Below are 14,948 nucleotides of genomic sequence, written 5' to 3' on the forward strand. Positions count from 1 at the left end.
CACACCTCCTAATCATTCCATCAGAACATCTCTTGAATAGGAAAGGTTCGTCCCACAAAAACTTTCTTGCTTCATTGAGTAGCTTTTTCACTTGTTGCTTGGAAAATTCTTGAGGTATCTTCTTTCCCACCTTGTAGTTTGCTATGTCAGCAAACCAAGGTGCTTGCTGAACTTGGAAAAGGTGTTCATCTGGGAATTTTTTGCTCGCTGGTTGGGATATATCCTGATTAGCCTCTTATGGAACTCTTGACAAATGATCTACCACCTGATTCTCGCTCCCCTTCTTATCTCTCACTTCAATGTCAAATTCTTGTAGTAACAGCACCCATCTGATGAGTCTGGGCTTTGCATCCTGTTTAGACATAAGGTACTTGAGAGTAGCATGATCAGTATATACTATAACTTTTGAACCAATCAAGTATTGTCTAAATTTATCAAATGCATATACAATAGCCAGTAGCTCTTTCTCTGTGGTGGTGTAATTTTTTTGTGCCTCGTTGAGCACCTTACAGGCATAGTATATGACATGATGTAGCTTGTCTTTCTTTTGTCCCAATACAGCACCAATTGCAACATCACTTGCATCACACATAAGCTTAAAGGGGAGTCCCCATCCTGGTGGTGTGATGATTGGTGCTGTAGTGAGTTTTCTTTTCAAAGTTTCAAAGGCATGCTTGCAGTTGTCATCAAAAAATGAAAGGATTTTCAACCACTAGCAAATTGCTCAATGGTTTGGCTATTTTTGAAAAATCTTTGATAAATCTTCTGTAAAACCCAGTATGCCCGAGAAAACTTCTTACTGCTTTTACATTGACGGGTACAGGGAGCTTTTCAATGACTTCTATCTTAGCTCTATCAACTTCTATTCCCTTGATTGAAACTTTATGCTCAAGAACAATACCTTCTGGTACCATTGATGAGCGGATAATTTATACGCTTTTTGGCATTGTTTTTAGTATGTTTTTAGTATGTTTTAGTTAGTTTTTATTATATTTTTATTAGTTTTTAGTTAAAATTCAATTTTCTGGACTTTACTATGAGTTTGTGTGTTTTTCTGTGATTTTAGATATTTTCTGGCTGAAATTGAGGGACCTGAGCAAAAATCTGATACAGAGGCTGAAAAGGACTGTAGATGCTGTTGGATTCTGACCTCCCTGCACTCGAAGTGGATTTTCTGGAGCTACAGAAGCCCAATTGGCGTGCTCTCAATTGCGTTGGAAAGTAGACATCCTGGGATTTCCAACAATGTATAATAGTCCATACTTTGCCCGAGATTTGATGGCCCAAACCGGCGTTCCAAATCAGCTCAAAACTGCCCGGTGTTAAACGCCGGAACTGGCACAAGAATGGGAGTTAAACGCCCAAACTAGCACAAAAGCTGGCGTTTAACTCCAAGAGAAGTCTCTACACAAAAAAGCTTCAATGCTCAGCCCAAGCACACACCAAGTGGGCCCGGAAGTGGATTTTTATGTCATTTACTCATTTCTGTAAACCCTAGACTACTAGCTCTCTACAAATAGGACCTTTTACTATTGTATTCTAATCTTTTGATCACTTTAGATCTTAGGATCATCTTTGGACGCCTAGTTCTTAGATCATTGGGAGGCTGGCCATTCGGCCATGCCTAGACCTTGATCTTATGTATTTTCAATGGTGGAGTTTCTACACACCATAGATTAAGGTGTGGGGCTCTACTTTGCCTCGAGTATTAATGCAATTACTATTGTTCTTCTATTCAATTCATCTTGTTCTTGTTCTAAGATATCACTTGTTCCTCAACTTGATGAATGTGATGATCCGTGACACTCATCATCATTCTCACCTATGAATGTGTGCCTGACAACCACCTCCGTTCTACCTTAGATTGAGTGGATATCTCTTGGATCCCTTAATCGGAATCTTCGTGGTATAAGCTAGAATTGATGGTGGCATTCAAGAGGATCCGGAAGGTCTAAACCTTGTCTGTGGTATTCTGAGTAGGATTCAATGATTGAATGACTGTGACGAGCTTCAAACTCCTGAAGGCTGGGCGTTAGTGACAGACGCAAAAGAATCAATGGATTCTATTCCAACCTGATTGAGAACCGACAGATGATTAGCCGTGCCGTGACAGGGTGCGTTGAACATTTTCACTGAGAGGACGGGATTGTAGCCACTGACAATGGTGATGCCCAACTTACAGCTTGCCATGGAAAGGAGTAAGAAGGATTGGATGAAGACAGTAGGAAAGCAGAGAGACGGAAGGGACAAAGCATCTCCATACGCTTATGTGAAATTCTCACCAATGAATTACATAAGTATCTCTATCTTTATGCTTTATTCGTATATCATCCATAACCATTTGAATCTGCCTGACTAAGATTTACAAGGTGACCATAGCTTGCTTCATACCAACAATCTCCATGGGATCGACCCTTACTCGCGTAAGGTTTATTACTTGGACGACCTAGTACACTTGCTGGTTAGTTGTGCGAAGTTGTGATAAAGAGTTGAGATTGCAATTGAGCGTACCATGTTGATGGCGCCATTGATGATCACAATTTCGTGCACCAACCATGAAATGACAGTTTTCCCAATTTAAAACTAAATTTGTTTCTTGGCATCATTTCAATACAAGAGTTTGGTGGTGTAGGCAGTTTTCAAAAGTGTTACCAAAAAGCAGAGAAGTCATCCATGAAGAATTCTAAAAGTTTCTCAACCATATCTAAGAAGATGGAGAGCATACACCTTTGAAAGGTAGCTGGGGCATTACATAGCCCAAAAGGCTTCCTTCTGTAGGCAAAAACTCCAAATGGACATGTGAAGGAAGTCTTTTCTTGGTCCTTAAGGTCCACCACTATTTGATTATACCCGGATTACCCGTCCAGGAAGAAATAATAAGCATGGCCTGTCAATCTTTCCAACATCTGATCAATGAAGGGGAGAGGAAAATGATCTTTCCTTGTGGCCTCATTCAGTCTTCTATATTCTATACACATCCTCCAACCAGTCACTGTCCTTGTAGGAATTAATTCATTTTTCTCATTAGAGACCACGGTCATTCCTCCCTTCTTTGGCACCACTTGTACTGGACTCACCCAAGAGCTATCAGAGATTGGGTATATGATTCCAGCATTCCACAACTTCATCACTTCCTTTTGGACTACCTCCTTCATGGTAGGGTTAAGTCTTCTTTGAGGCTGTACTACAGGTCTTGAATCTTCCTCTAGCAAAATTTTGTGCATGCAGATGGCTGGGCTGATACCTTTGATATCATCAATTGTCCATCCTAAAGCTGTTTTGTAAGCTCTCAATATTTCAACCAGCTTTGTTTCTTCTTCTGTGCTTAAGGAAAAATTGATGATTACTGGAAGGGTTTCCTCTCCTCTAAAGAACGTATATTTGAGATGAGTAGGTAGATGCTTCAATTCTTGTTTTGGTATCTCCTCTGTCTTGTCTTGTTCCCCCTTTTCCTCTATGGAGATTTCAGTTACTTGTTCTTCTATTGCCTCTTGAACTCCTTCCCTTTCTTCTTCCTGTTGTTCTTGATAATTGGCTTCCAACATTTCATCCACCAAACCTTCTGTCATATCCACTCTCATGTAGTTCTCTTGCTTAGGAGGATGTTGTATTGATTTGAAAACATTGATGACCATTTGCTTATTGTGCACCCTGAAGATCATTTCCCCCTTTTCTACATCGATGATAGCTCTTGCTGTAGCTAGAAATGGTCTTCCCAAGATAATTGAGTTGTTTCATTCCTCTTCTGTGTCCAGGATCACAAAGTCTGCAGGGAAGATAAACTCTCCAACCTTCACTAATCGATTTTTCACAACTCCATTGGGTGTCTTGATTGATCTATCGGCCAACACTAATGACATCTTGGTAGGTTTGATTTCTTCGATGGCAAGCTTTCTCATCATTGAGAGGGGCATCAAATTGATACTAGCACCTAGATCGCAGAGAGCTTTCTCTAATGTCATCTTGCCTATGGTGCATGAAACTACAAAGCTCCCTGGATCATTGAGCTTTGGTGGGATACCCCTTTGAATCACAGCATTGCATTCTTCAGTGAGCATAATGGTTTCCTTCTCATGCCAGCTTCTCTTTTTATTGATAAGCTCTTTCAAGAACTTTGCATATAGAGGCATCTGCTCTAATGCTTCAGCCAGGGGGATGTTAATCTCCAACTTTTTGAAGACTTCAAGGAATTTGGGGTAGTGTTGATCCTTGGTTTCCTTGTTGAACCTTTGAGGATATGGCAACGGAGGTGTGTGAGCCTTCACTCCTTGCCTTTGTTCTTGAGATTGTTCCTCTATTACTTGATTCCCTTTTATTGAATTTTGTGGCTGGTCATCCTTCTCTTTAAGCTTCTCTTGAGCCTTCTTGTTAAGTGCAGCTTCATCCTCTTCTTTGTTGCTAGCTTCCCTTTTCTCAGTTGGTCTCTTGTCATTCTCTATAGGCTTTTTGTTGGCTTCTTTGTTATTCACCAAGATCCTTCCACTCCTTAATTGAATAGCTTTGCATTCCTCTTTAGGATTTGGAATGGTATCACTTGGGAGGGAGCTTGTTGGCTGGTGCACGAAATTGTGATCTCAATGGCGCCAACAACTTGGTACGCACAATTGTAATCTCAACTCTTTTTCACAACTGCGCACAACTAACCAGCAAGTACACTGGGTCGTCCAAGTAATAAACCTTACATGAGTAAGGGTCGATCCCACGGAGATTGTTGGCTTGAAGCAAGCTATGGTCATCTTGTAAATCTCAGTTAGGCGGATTTAAATGGTTATGGAGTTTTGATAATTAAAAGATAAGTAAACATAAAATAAAGATAGAGATACTTATTGAATTCACTGGTGGGAATTTCAGATAAGCGTATGGAGATGCGTTATTCCTTCTGAATCTCTGCTTTCCTACTGTCTTCATCCAATCCTTCATACTCCTTTCTATGGCAAGCTATATGTTGGGAGATCACCGTTGTCAATGGCTACCGTCCATCCTCTCAGTGAAAATGGTCCAAATGCACTGTCACCGCATGGCTAATCATCTGTCGGTTCTCACTCATGTTGGAATAGGATCCATTGATCCTTTTGCGTCTGTCACTACGCCCAACACTTGCGAGTTTGAAGCTCGTCACAGTCATCCCATCCCAGATCCTACTCAAAATACCATAGACAAGGTTTAGACTTTCCGAATCTCAAGAATGCTGCCAATTGATTCTAGCTTATACCACGAAGACTCTGATCATGAACCAGAAGGCTAAGAGATATGCATTCAAGCTTGTTTGCATGTAGAACGGGAGTGTTTGTCAGGCACGCGTTCATAGGTTGAGAATGATGATGAGCGTCACATAATCATCACATTCATCATGTTCTTGTGTACGAATAGATATCTTAGAACAGAAATAAGCAAGAATTGAATAGAAAATAGTAGTAATTGCATTGATACTCGAGGAACAGCAGAGCTCCACACCTTAATCTATGGTGTGTAGAAACTCCACCGTTGAAAATACGTAAGTGATGATGGTCCAGGCATGGACGAATGGCCAGCCCCCAATGTCTAAGGACTAAACGTCCACAGATCCCAGCATGAAAATACAATAGTAAAAATTCCTATTTATACTAGACTAGTTACTAGAGTTTACAGAAATAAGTAAATGATGCAAAAATCCACTTCTGGGCCCACTTGGTGTGTGCTTGGGCTGAGCATTGAAGCTTTCACGTGTAGAGACTTCTCTTGGAGTTAAACGCCAGTTTGTAGCCTATTTTTGGCGTTTAACGCTAGCTTGTAACCTGTTTCTGGCGTTTAACGCTAGAATAGGGCAGGGAGCTGGCATTTGAACGCCAGTTTGCGTCATCAAAACTCAAGCAAAGTATGGACTATTATATATTGTTGGAAAGCCCTGTATGTCTACTTTCCAACGCAATTGAGAGCACGCCATTTGAACTTCTGTAGCTCTAAAACATTCATTTCGAGTGCAGGGAGGTCAGAATCCAACAGCATCAGCAGTCCTTTTTTAGCCTCTGAATCAGATTTTTGCTCAGGTCTTTCAATTTCAGCCAGAAAATACCTGAAATCACAGAAAAATACACAAACTCATAGTAAAGTCCAGAAATGTGAATTTTGCTTAAAAACTAATAAAAATATACTAAAAAGTGAATAAAATATACTAAAAACTATATAAAAATAATGCCAAAAAATGTATAAATTATCCGCTCATCACAACACCAAACTTAAATTGTTGCTTGTCCCCAAGCAACTGAAAATAAAATAGGATAAAAAGAAGAGAATATACAATGAATCTCACAATATCAATGAAACTTAGTCTCAACTAGATGAGCAGGGCTAGCAGCTTTTTGCTTCTGAACAGTTTTGGCATCTCACTTTCTTCTTTGAAGTTCAGAATGATTGGCATCAATAGGAACTCAGAATTTAAATAGTGTTATTGATTCTCCTAGTTTAGTATGTTGATTCTTGAACACAGCTACTTCATGAGTCTTGGTCGTGGCCCTAAGCACTTTGTTTTCCAGTATTACCACCGGATACATAAATGCCACAAACATATAACTGGGTGAACCTTTTCAGATTATGACTTAGCTTTGCTAAAGTCCCCAGTTAGAGGTGTCCAGAGTTCTTAAGAACACTCTTTTGCTTTGGATCACGACTTTAACCACTCAGTCTCAAGCTTTTCACTTGGACCATCATGCCACAAGCACATGGTTAGGGACAACTTGATTTAGCTGCTTAGGCCTGGATTTTTTTTTATTTCCTTGGGCCCTCCTATCCATTAATGCTCAAAGCCTTAGATCCTTTTTACCCTTGCCTTTTGCTTTAAAGGGCTATTGGCTTTTTCTGCTTGCTTTCTCTTTCTTTTTCTTTTTCTTTTAATTTCCGCCACTTTTTTTTCGCAAGCTTTCTTATTCACTGCTTTTTCTTGCTTCAAGAATCAATTTCATGATTTTTTAGATTATCAATAACAATTCTCTTTGTTCATCATTCTTTCAAGAGCCAACAATTTTAACATTCATAAACAACACGATAAAAAAATGCACTATTCAAGCATTCATTCAGAAAAGAAAAAGTATTGCCACCACATCAAAATAATTAAACTAATTTCAAGATAAAATTTGAAATTCAAGTACTTCTTGTTCTTTTGTAATTAGGCATATTTTTTCATTTAAGAGAGGTGAAGGATTCATGGAATTATTCATAGCTTTGAGGCATAGACACTTAGACACTAATGATCATGTAATGGAGAAACAAACATAGATAGCACATAAACATAATTTTTGAAAAACAGAAAAAAATAAGAACAAGGAAATTAAAGAACGGGTCCACCTTAGTGATGGCAGCTAGTTCTTCCTCTTGAAGATCCAATGGAACGCCTAAGCTCCTCTATGTCTCTTCCTTGCCTTTGTTGCTCCTCCCTCATAGCTCTTTGATCTTCTCTAATCTCATGGAGAATGATGGAGTGCTCTTGGTGCTCCACCCTTAGTTGGTCCATGTTGTAACTCAAGCCTTCCAAAGAGGTGTTGAATTGCTCCCAATAGTTGTGTGGAGGAAAATGCATCCCTTGAGGCATCTCAGGGATTTCATGAGGAATTTCCTCATGGTCTTGTTGAGGTCCATGAGTGGGCTCCCTTATTTGCTCCATCCTTTTCTTAGTGATGGGCTTGTCATCTTCAATGAGGATGTCTCCTTCTATGTCAATCCCAGCCAAATTGCATAGGTGACAAATGAGATGAGGAAAGGCTAACCTTGCCAAAGTGGAGGACTTGTCAGCCACTTTGTAGAGTTCTAGAGGTATGATCTCATGAACTTCCACTTCCTCCCCAATCATGATACTATGGATCATGATGGCCTGATCCACAGTCACTTCAGATCGGTTGCTAGTAGGAATGATGGAGCGTTGGATGAACTCTAACCATCCTCTAGCCACAGGCTTAAGGTCCGGTCTTCTCAATTGAACCGGATTGCCTCTTGAGTCTCTTTTCCATTGAGCTCCTTCCACACATATGTCCATGAGGACTTGGTCCAACCTTTGATCAAAGTTGACCCTTCTAGTGTAGGAGCATGTGTTTTCTTGCATCATTGGCAAGTGGAACACCAACCTTACATTTTCCGGACTGAAATCTAAGTATTTCCCCCGAACCATTGTAAGCCAATTCTTTGGATTCGGGTTCATACTTTGATCATGGTTCCTAGTGATCCATGCATTGGCATAGAACTCTTGAACCATTAAGATTCTGACTTGTTGAATGGAGTTGGTAAGAACTTCCCAACCCCTTCTTTGGGTTTCATGTCGGATCTCCGGATACTCATTTTTCTTGAGCATGAAAGGGACATCAGGGATCACCTTCTTCTTGGCCACAACTTCATAGAAGTGGTCTTGATGGACCTTTGAGATGAATCTCTCCATCTCCCATGACTCGAAGGTGGAAGCTTTTGCCTTTCCTTTCCTCTTTCTAGAGGTTTCTCCGGCCTTAGGTGCCATAAATGGTTATGGAAAAACAAAAAGCAATGCTTTTACCACACCAAACTTAAAAGGTTTTCTCGTCCTCGAGCAAAAGAAGAAAGAAAGAAGGGGGAGAAAAAGAAAATGTAAGAGATAGAAGGAGAGAGTGAATTCGGCCAAGGGGTAGAAGTAGTGTTTGTGATGTGTGAAATTGAAGGAGGGATGGGGGGTTTATATAGGAGTGGGGGGAAAGGGGCCAAATGGAATTGGGTGGGTTTGGGAGGGAAAAGTGTTTGAATTTGAAAGTGAGGTAGGTGGAGTTTTCGGGGAAGAGATATGGAGGTGATTGGTGAAGAGAATTGATAAACCACTATTTTATGGTTTATATTGTGTTTAATTGTGTGGTTTTATCATGATCCTTACCCACTTATTCATTAAATTAGCATGCATTTAGATTTCCTTCCTGAATTTATTACATGGTTGAAAACTGCTTATTAGAGACTTTAATTATGTATTTTTAATTCTCCTTTATTCCATTCGATGCCGTGATCTGTGTGTTGAGTGTTTCAGGCTTTACAGGGCATGAATGAATGGTAGATTGGAAAAGAAGCTGGCAAAAATGGAAGGAACACAAGAATTTGAGGAGATAACCAGCGAGAAGTGACGCGGTCGCATGGCTCACGCGACCGCGCGAAGGGGAGCAAATCGCAGTGACGCGGCCGCATGGCTCACGCGGCCGCGCGGATTGGAAAAGCTCAAGCGACACGGTAGTGTGGACGACGCGGACGCGTGGCATGGAAAAGCGCAAGTGACGCGTCCGCATGGGTGACGCGATCACGTGACATGTGCGATCTGCATAATCTGTAGAATTCGCTGGGGGCAATTTTGGACCTAATTTCGACCCAGTTTTTGGCCCGGAACAGCAGACTAGAGCCAGAGAACATGCAGAAACAGAAGACAACATTCATTCTACACAGTTTTCAGTTTTAGATCTAGTTTTCACTCATCCTCTAGGTTTTTCTCTTTAGGTTTTAGAATTTAATTTTCAATTGGTCTTAGCATTGGAACATTGAGAAGAGTTATTTCCTCATCAAGACTTCGTCATTCTAGTTTGTTCTCTTAACTTGGTTTATTTCTTCCATGTTCTTTGCTTTGTTCAATTTTGTCATTTGAATACTTTTATGATTATTTAATACAAGAATTATTTCTTTCATTTTAATCCATTTTACCTTCCAATAATCATGTCTTCTTTTAATTCCCTTTCATATGTTATGGATTTATTATTTACAATGAGCAAGTAGTTCCCCTCACTTGATGGGGAGTTGATTGAAAGGAACTCTTGAGTTGGAAGGATTGAAAGAGAATTTGTAATTGGGTTAACTGTTGGATTGCTATCTTGTCACTAACACCAATCCCTTTGAACTAAGTGGGTTGCACCTCGTGAACAGATCTATCATTTCAACTTGTTTGACTTTCCTTTACCTAGTAAAGGATAACTAAACAGAACAACCATTAATTATAAATTAATCCTAAAATCACTCCATCAATAATAGAGATTCCAACTAATCAACGCCCAGTCAAGGCTTTTATTTATATTATTCAAATTTCCTCAATTTAATTTTCCATCTACTTAACTCAACTTTTTGGAAACATCTAATTAATAAAATAGCACACTTTCCTGCAACTCGTTGGGAGACGACCTAGGACTTAAACTCCCAGTAATTTTTAATTTAAATTCTCTGTGACATATTTCTAAATTGATAGGCAGATTTTCGGTGAGTTAAGAACTATACTGGCAACGTAATTAATTTAATAATTTTTAATTCACCACTTTCTGTGCTCCATCAATTTTTGGCGCCGTTGCCGGGGAGTTGCAATAGAGTGCTAAAGTTATTAATTAGAATTTATTTATTTTCATTTTATTTTATTGTTTTTAGTATGAGCTGCGTATTTCTTTCGTCAAATGACGCGTTCACTACCTGACCCCAACTTGCTAATATTCGATCCTGAAATTGAAAGGACTATTTCACGAATAAGGCGAGCTAAGCGTCGGTTAGTCCTCTCTGAGGACGAATCTGAACCGTCAGTTGAGGAAGAAACCAGCCCCCGTTCTACTGATTCGGTTGTTTTACGTGCAGAAGACATGGCAGCTAGGAGAGTTACCATCCAAGAGGAAGGAGCTCCTGATTTTACGATGCAACCATTTCAAGCGCATCATCCAGCGGTAGCTACAGATTTCAAAATAAAGACCGCACTGCTAAATTTGATGCCCAAGTTTCATGGCTTACCTGCTCAAGAGCCCATCAAGCACTTGAGAGATTTCCAGGCAGCCTATTCTACTGTCAGGCGTGATGGTACTGATGAAACTTCAATTTTGCTGAAAGCTTTCCCGTTTTCTCTTGAGGGAAAAGCAAGAGAGTGGTACTACACTCAACCTCTAGCAAATGTATCCAACTGGGATACACTCAGAAAGGAGTTTTTGGAGAAATTCTTTCCATCTGAAGTTACTGATAAACTGAGGAAGGATATCTCCACCATTGTTCAGGATGACAATGAGTCTCTCTTTGAATACTGGGAGCGCTTCAATAATCTTCTGGAAGCATGCCCCCAACACAGAATTGATAAGATGGTGTTACTCAGCTATATCACACAGGGTATGAGGCCCCAAGATAAGACCACATTGGAAAGTGCTATCAATGGGTCTATGAAGAAGTACAAGACCACTGATGAGGCATGGCAATTGATCAGTGATTTAGTTGAATCTACTAGGAACCACAGGCAAAGACAAGGCCGTTCAAAAGCCGTTGCAGAAGTATCCTCTAACAGAGAGACTGTGGCTCTAGCTCAGAGTATATGTGAGATGACCAACTTGATGAAGCAGATGCAAATGAATCAACAACAAGCTCAGCAAGCTCAACCTCCTCCACCACAGCAAAACCAACAGCTAGTCCCACAGAGAGTTTGCAGAATCTGTGCTGATTATAGCCATTATACTGATGAATGCCCGCAGCTCCAACAAGAAGACAACATGGTGGCATCCACTCATAATTTCTATGACCGTCCCAACCAAGGGTACAATCAAGGTGGAAATAATAACCATGGATGGCAGGACAATTCTAACCAGAATTGGAGGGACAACAATAACAGAGGAGGCAGAGATAATCAGGGAAATCAGAGGTGGAATAATAACAACAACAGGTAGTAGAATCAACCTTACAGAGCACCTCACCTGAGGCAAAACCAAGGACCACAGAATAATCAATAGCAGACCTCACAATTCACTCATTCTTCTTTATCTCATAATGAAGAGTTACTACAATCTTTTGAGCGAAGACAGCAGACCATGGAAAATAACATCATGAATAGTATTAATGCCAGTCTGAATGGTCTGACCTCTACTTTGCAAGCTCTTGTCTCACAGATTGGAGCAACACAAAATTCCAGTAACCAACCTTCAAGCTCCACTGGAATCCCCTCTCAACCATTACCCAATCCAAAGGGAGGCATTAATGCCATCACCCTAAGGTCTGGAACCACACTGCAATAGAGGAATCAGGAGGAGCCAAGCTCACCAGAACACGCCTCAGCTGAAGAGGTGGTAGAAATAGAAGATGTTGAAGAGGAAGAGGATATACAGGACATAGCTGAAGAAGAAATAGGTCAACCACAGGAGGAAGCACCAAAAGGCGCAGACACTACAGAAAACACTACGCCTATTCCATTTCCACAACTTGCAAGGAAGCCCAGGAAGCAGCTGGAACCCGATACTAAAATGGTAGAAATATTCAAAAAGGTCAAGGTAACTGTTCCTTTTTTTGATGTTATTCAGCAAGTACCTAAATATGCAAAGTTTCTAAAAGATTTATGTATCCATAAAGACAAAATTAATGAATTAGAAACTATTCCTTTAGGTAGTTCTATATCTGCTTTAATGGGAGGATTACCTGAAAAATGTAGTGATCCAGGTCCTTGTATAGTTAGCTGTACTATTGGTGGTGTAGTGATTTATGATTGCATGTATGATTTAGGAGCATGTGTTAGTATAATTCCTTTGTCTATATATGATATTTTGAGGCTCCCTCCCTTAAAAAGGTCGGCAGCTCGTTTTGTGTTAGCAGATAAAAGCATTATTACAGTGGCTGGAGTTGCTGAAGATGTTTTGGTGAATATTAAATGGCTTACATTTCCCATTGATTTTTATATCTTGGAGATGCCCCATAATGATTCAGATAAGCCATCATCAATCCTACTTGGAAGACCATTCCTGAAGACATCAAAATTCAAATTAGATACTTTTTCAGGAACATACTCCATTGAAATAGATGGCCGCATAATAATCTTCAATCTGAATGGAGTCATTAACAACCCTCCAGAAGATCATTCTATCTTCCAGTGTGATGTCATAGATGAAAGTGTAGCTGAAGTTCACAAGGAAGAGTTAGAAGAGAGGCACACTGGACATGGTCCAAGTGTGGGGACCCTCTTAACTGACAATGAGGGCACTTCGTCATTTTCACAAGCTCCAGATAATCCAGAGCCTGCCCATGATCAGAAAGTAGAATTGAAACCCCTCCCTCCACATCTCAAATACACTTATCTTGAAGATGAGCAGAAGTTTCCAGTTAATATTGCAAGGGAACTTACTTTTCAACAAGAAGATCAGTTACTTGATGTGCTGAGGAAGCATAAGAAGGCAATTGGGTGGAGTTTGGCAGACATAGTAGGCATCAACCCTCAAGTATGTGAGCACATAATATTTTTAGAAGAGGGAGCAAGACCTGTCTGTCAACCCCAAAGAAGATTGAATCCCACCATCTTGGAAGTTGTCAAAAAGGAAGTGACCAGACTATTGGAAGCATGTATCATATATCCCATTTTAGACAGTGAATGGGTAAGCCCAGTACAAGTGGTGCCCAAGAAGTCTGGAGTCACTACAGTGAAGAACAAGCATGGAGAGCTCATAGCAACTAGAGTTCAGAATGCTTGGAGAGTTTGCATTGATTACAAGCGTCTCAACCAAGCTACCCGTAAGGATCACTACCCACTTCCATTCATTGATCAAATGTTGGATCGCCTGTCAGGTAAATCACATTATTGTTTTTTAGATGGATACACAGGTTATTTCCAGATTCATATAGCTCCTGAGGATCAGGAAAAGACCACTTTTACATGTCCTTTTAGGACTTATGCTTACAAGAGAATGCCCTTTGGCTTGTGCAATGTACCAACTACTTTCCAAAGGTGCATGATGAGTCTTTTCTCTGACCTTATTGAGGATTGTATGGAAGTTTTTATGGATGATTTTAGCGTTTATGGTGATTCTTTTAGCCTTTGCTTAGATGGATTATCTAGAGTATTAGATAGATGTGTTAATACAAACCTTGTATTAAATTTTGAAAAATGTCATTTTATGGTAAAACAAGGGATTGTATTAGGACATGTGGTATCTAATAATGGCATTTCTGTAGACCCAGCAAAGGTGAATGTTATTTCTAGTTTACATTACCCCTCTTCTGTGAGGGAAGTCCGTTCGTTCCTTGGCCATGCAGATTTTTACAGGAGATTTATTAAGGACTTTAGTAAGGTAGTACTTCCCTTATCCAGATTACTGCAGAAGGATATTGAGTTCGAGTTCAGTGACGATTGCAAACAAGTGTTTGATAAGCTGAAGACTGCTCTGACTCAAGCTCCAATTGTGAGAGGACCAGACTGGAGCCAGCCGTTTGAAATCATGTGCGATGCTTCCAACCATTCAGTAGGAGCAGCGCTGGCTCAGCGTGAAGGTAAGGATCCTTTTGTTATTGCTTATGCATCTAAGACTTTAGACACTGCCAGTCCAATTATACTACTACTGAGAAAGAGCTTCTTGCTATTGTTTTTGCTCCGGATAAATTCCGGGCTTATTTACTTGGTACTAGAGTAGTAGTGTACTCAGGCCATGCAGCTTTAAAGTATTTATTAGCTAAAAAGGAGTCCAAACCAAGACTTCTACGTTGGATACTGCTGTTACAAGAATTTGATTTAGAAATAAAGGATAGGAGTGGTAATCAAAATTTAGTAGCAGACCACCTGAGTCGCCTTGAGCATATTAAGGATGATTCTACTCCTATAGATGATAATTTTCCTTTTGACAACCTGCAAGCAGTATCTGAGGTAGTCCCTTGGTATGCACCTGTTGCTAATTGGTGGACGAAATTGTGATCCATATTCTTTTGTACTTGTATGAAATCATTATTATGGCACCGGTTGAATTCACAACTCCGTTCAACTAACCAGCAAGTGTACTGGGTCGTCCAAGTAATAAACCTTACGTGAGTAAGGGTCGATCCCACAGAGATTGTTGGTATGAAGCAAGCTATGGTCACCTTGTAAATCTCAGTTAGGCAGATTAAATTGGTTTATGGTTTCGAAACTAAATAATAAAAAGAAAATAAAAGGATAGAAATACTTATGTAAATTAATAGTGGGAATTTCAGATAGGTGTATGGAGATGCTGTGTTCCTCTTGAAAC

The 14,948-nt window shown here is 40.1% G+C and overlaps 1 protein-coding gene and 1 non-coding gene across 2 annotated transcripts; both read right to left on the minus strand.

Moving 5' to 3' along the window:
- Positions 1-3,734: 3,734 nt before the first annotated feature.
- Positions 3,735-9,894, minus strand: LOC130980937 (uncharacterized). The gene is made up of 2 exons (XM_057904578.1): positions 9,875-9,894; positions 3,735-4,485 (listed from the first exon to the last, which is right to left on the minus strand). Exons 1-2 carry the CDS (start codon positions 9,892-9,894, stop codon positions 3,735-3,737), a joined length of 771 nt encoding a protein of 256 aa, XP_057760561.1.
- A 1,055-nt stretch (positions 9,895-10,949) lies between these two features.
- Positions 10,950-11,056, minus strand: LOC130983347 (small nucleolar RNA R71). The gene has a single exon (XR_009087343.1). It is a non-coding gene; the product is annotated as a small nucleolar RNA R71 (small nucleolar RNA).
- Positions 11,057-14,948: the final 3,892 nt, after the last annotated feature.

The sequence above is a fragment of the Arachis stenosperma genome, chromosome 5, assembly GCF_014773155.1.
Source record: "Arachis stenosperma cultivar V10309 chromosome 5, arast.V10309.gnm1.PFL2, whole genome shotgun sequence".
In the NCBI taxonomy this organism is placed as follows: Eukaryota; Viridiplantae; Streptophyta; class Magnoliopsida; order Fabales; family Fabaceae; genus Arachis; species Arachis stenosperma.

Bases quoted from the DNA above. Each gene is read 5' to 3' on its own strand.
- LOC130980937 (XM_057904578.1), bottom strand. From the start codon at position 9,894: ATGATAGATCTGTTCACGAG. The intron at 4,486-9,874 runs GTGCAACCCACT...TATTCAATTAAG, and splicing joins ATGATAGATCTGTTCACGAG to GAGTGGAAGGATCTTGGTGA.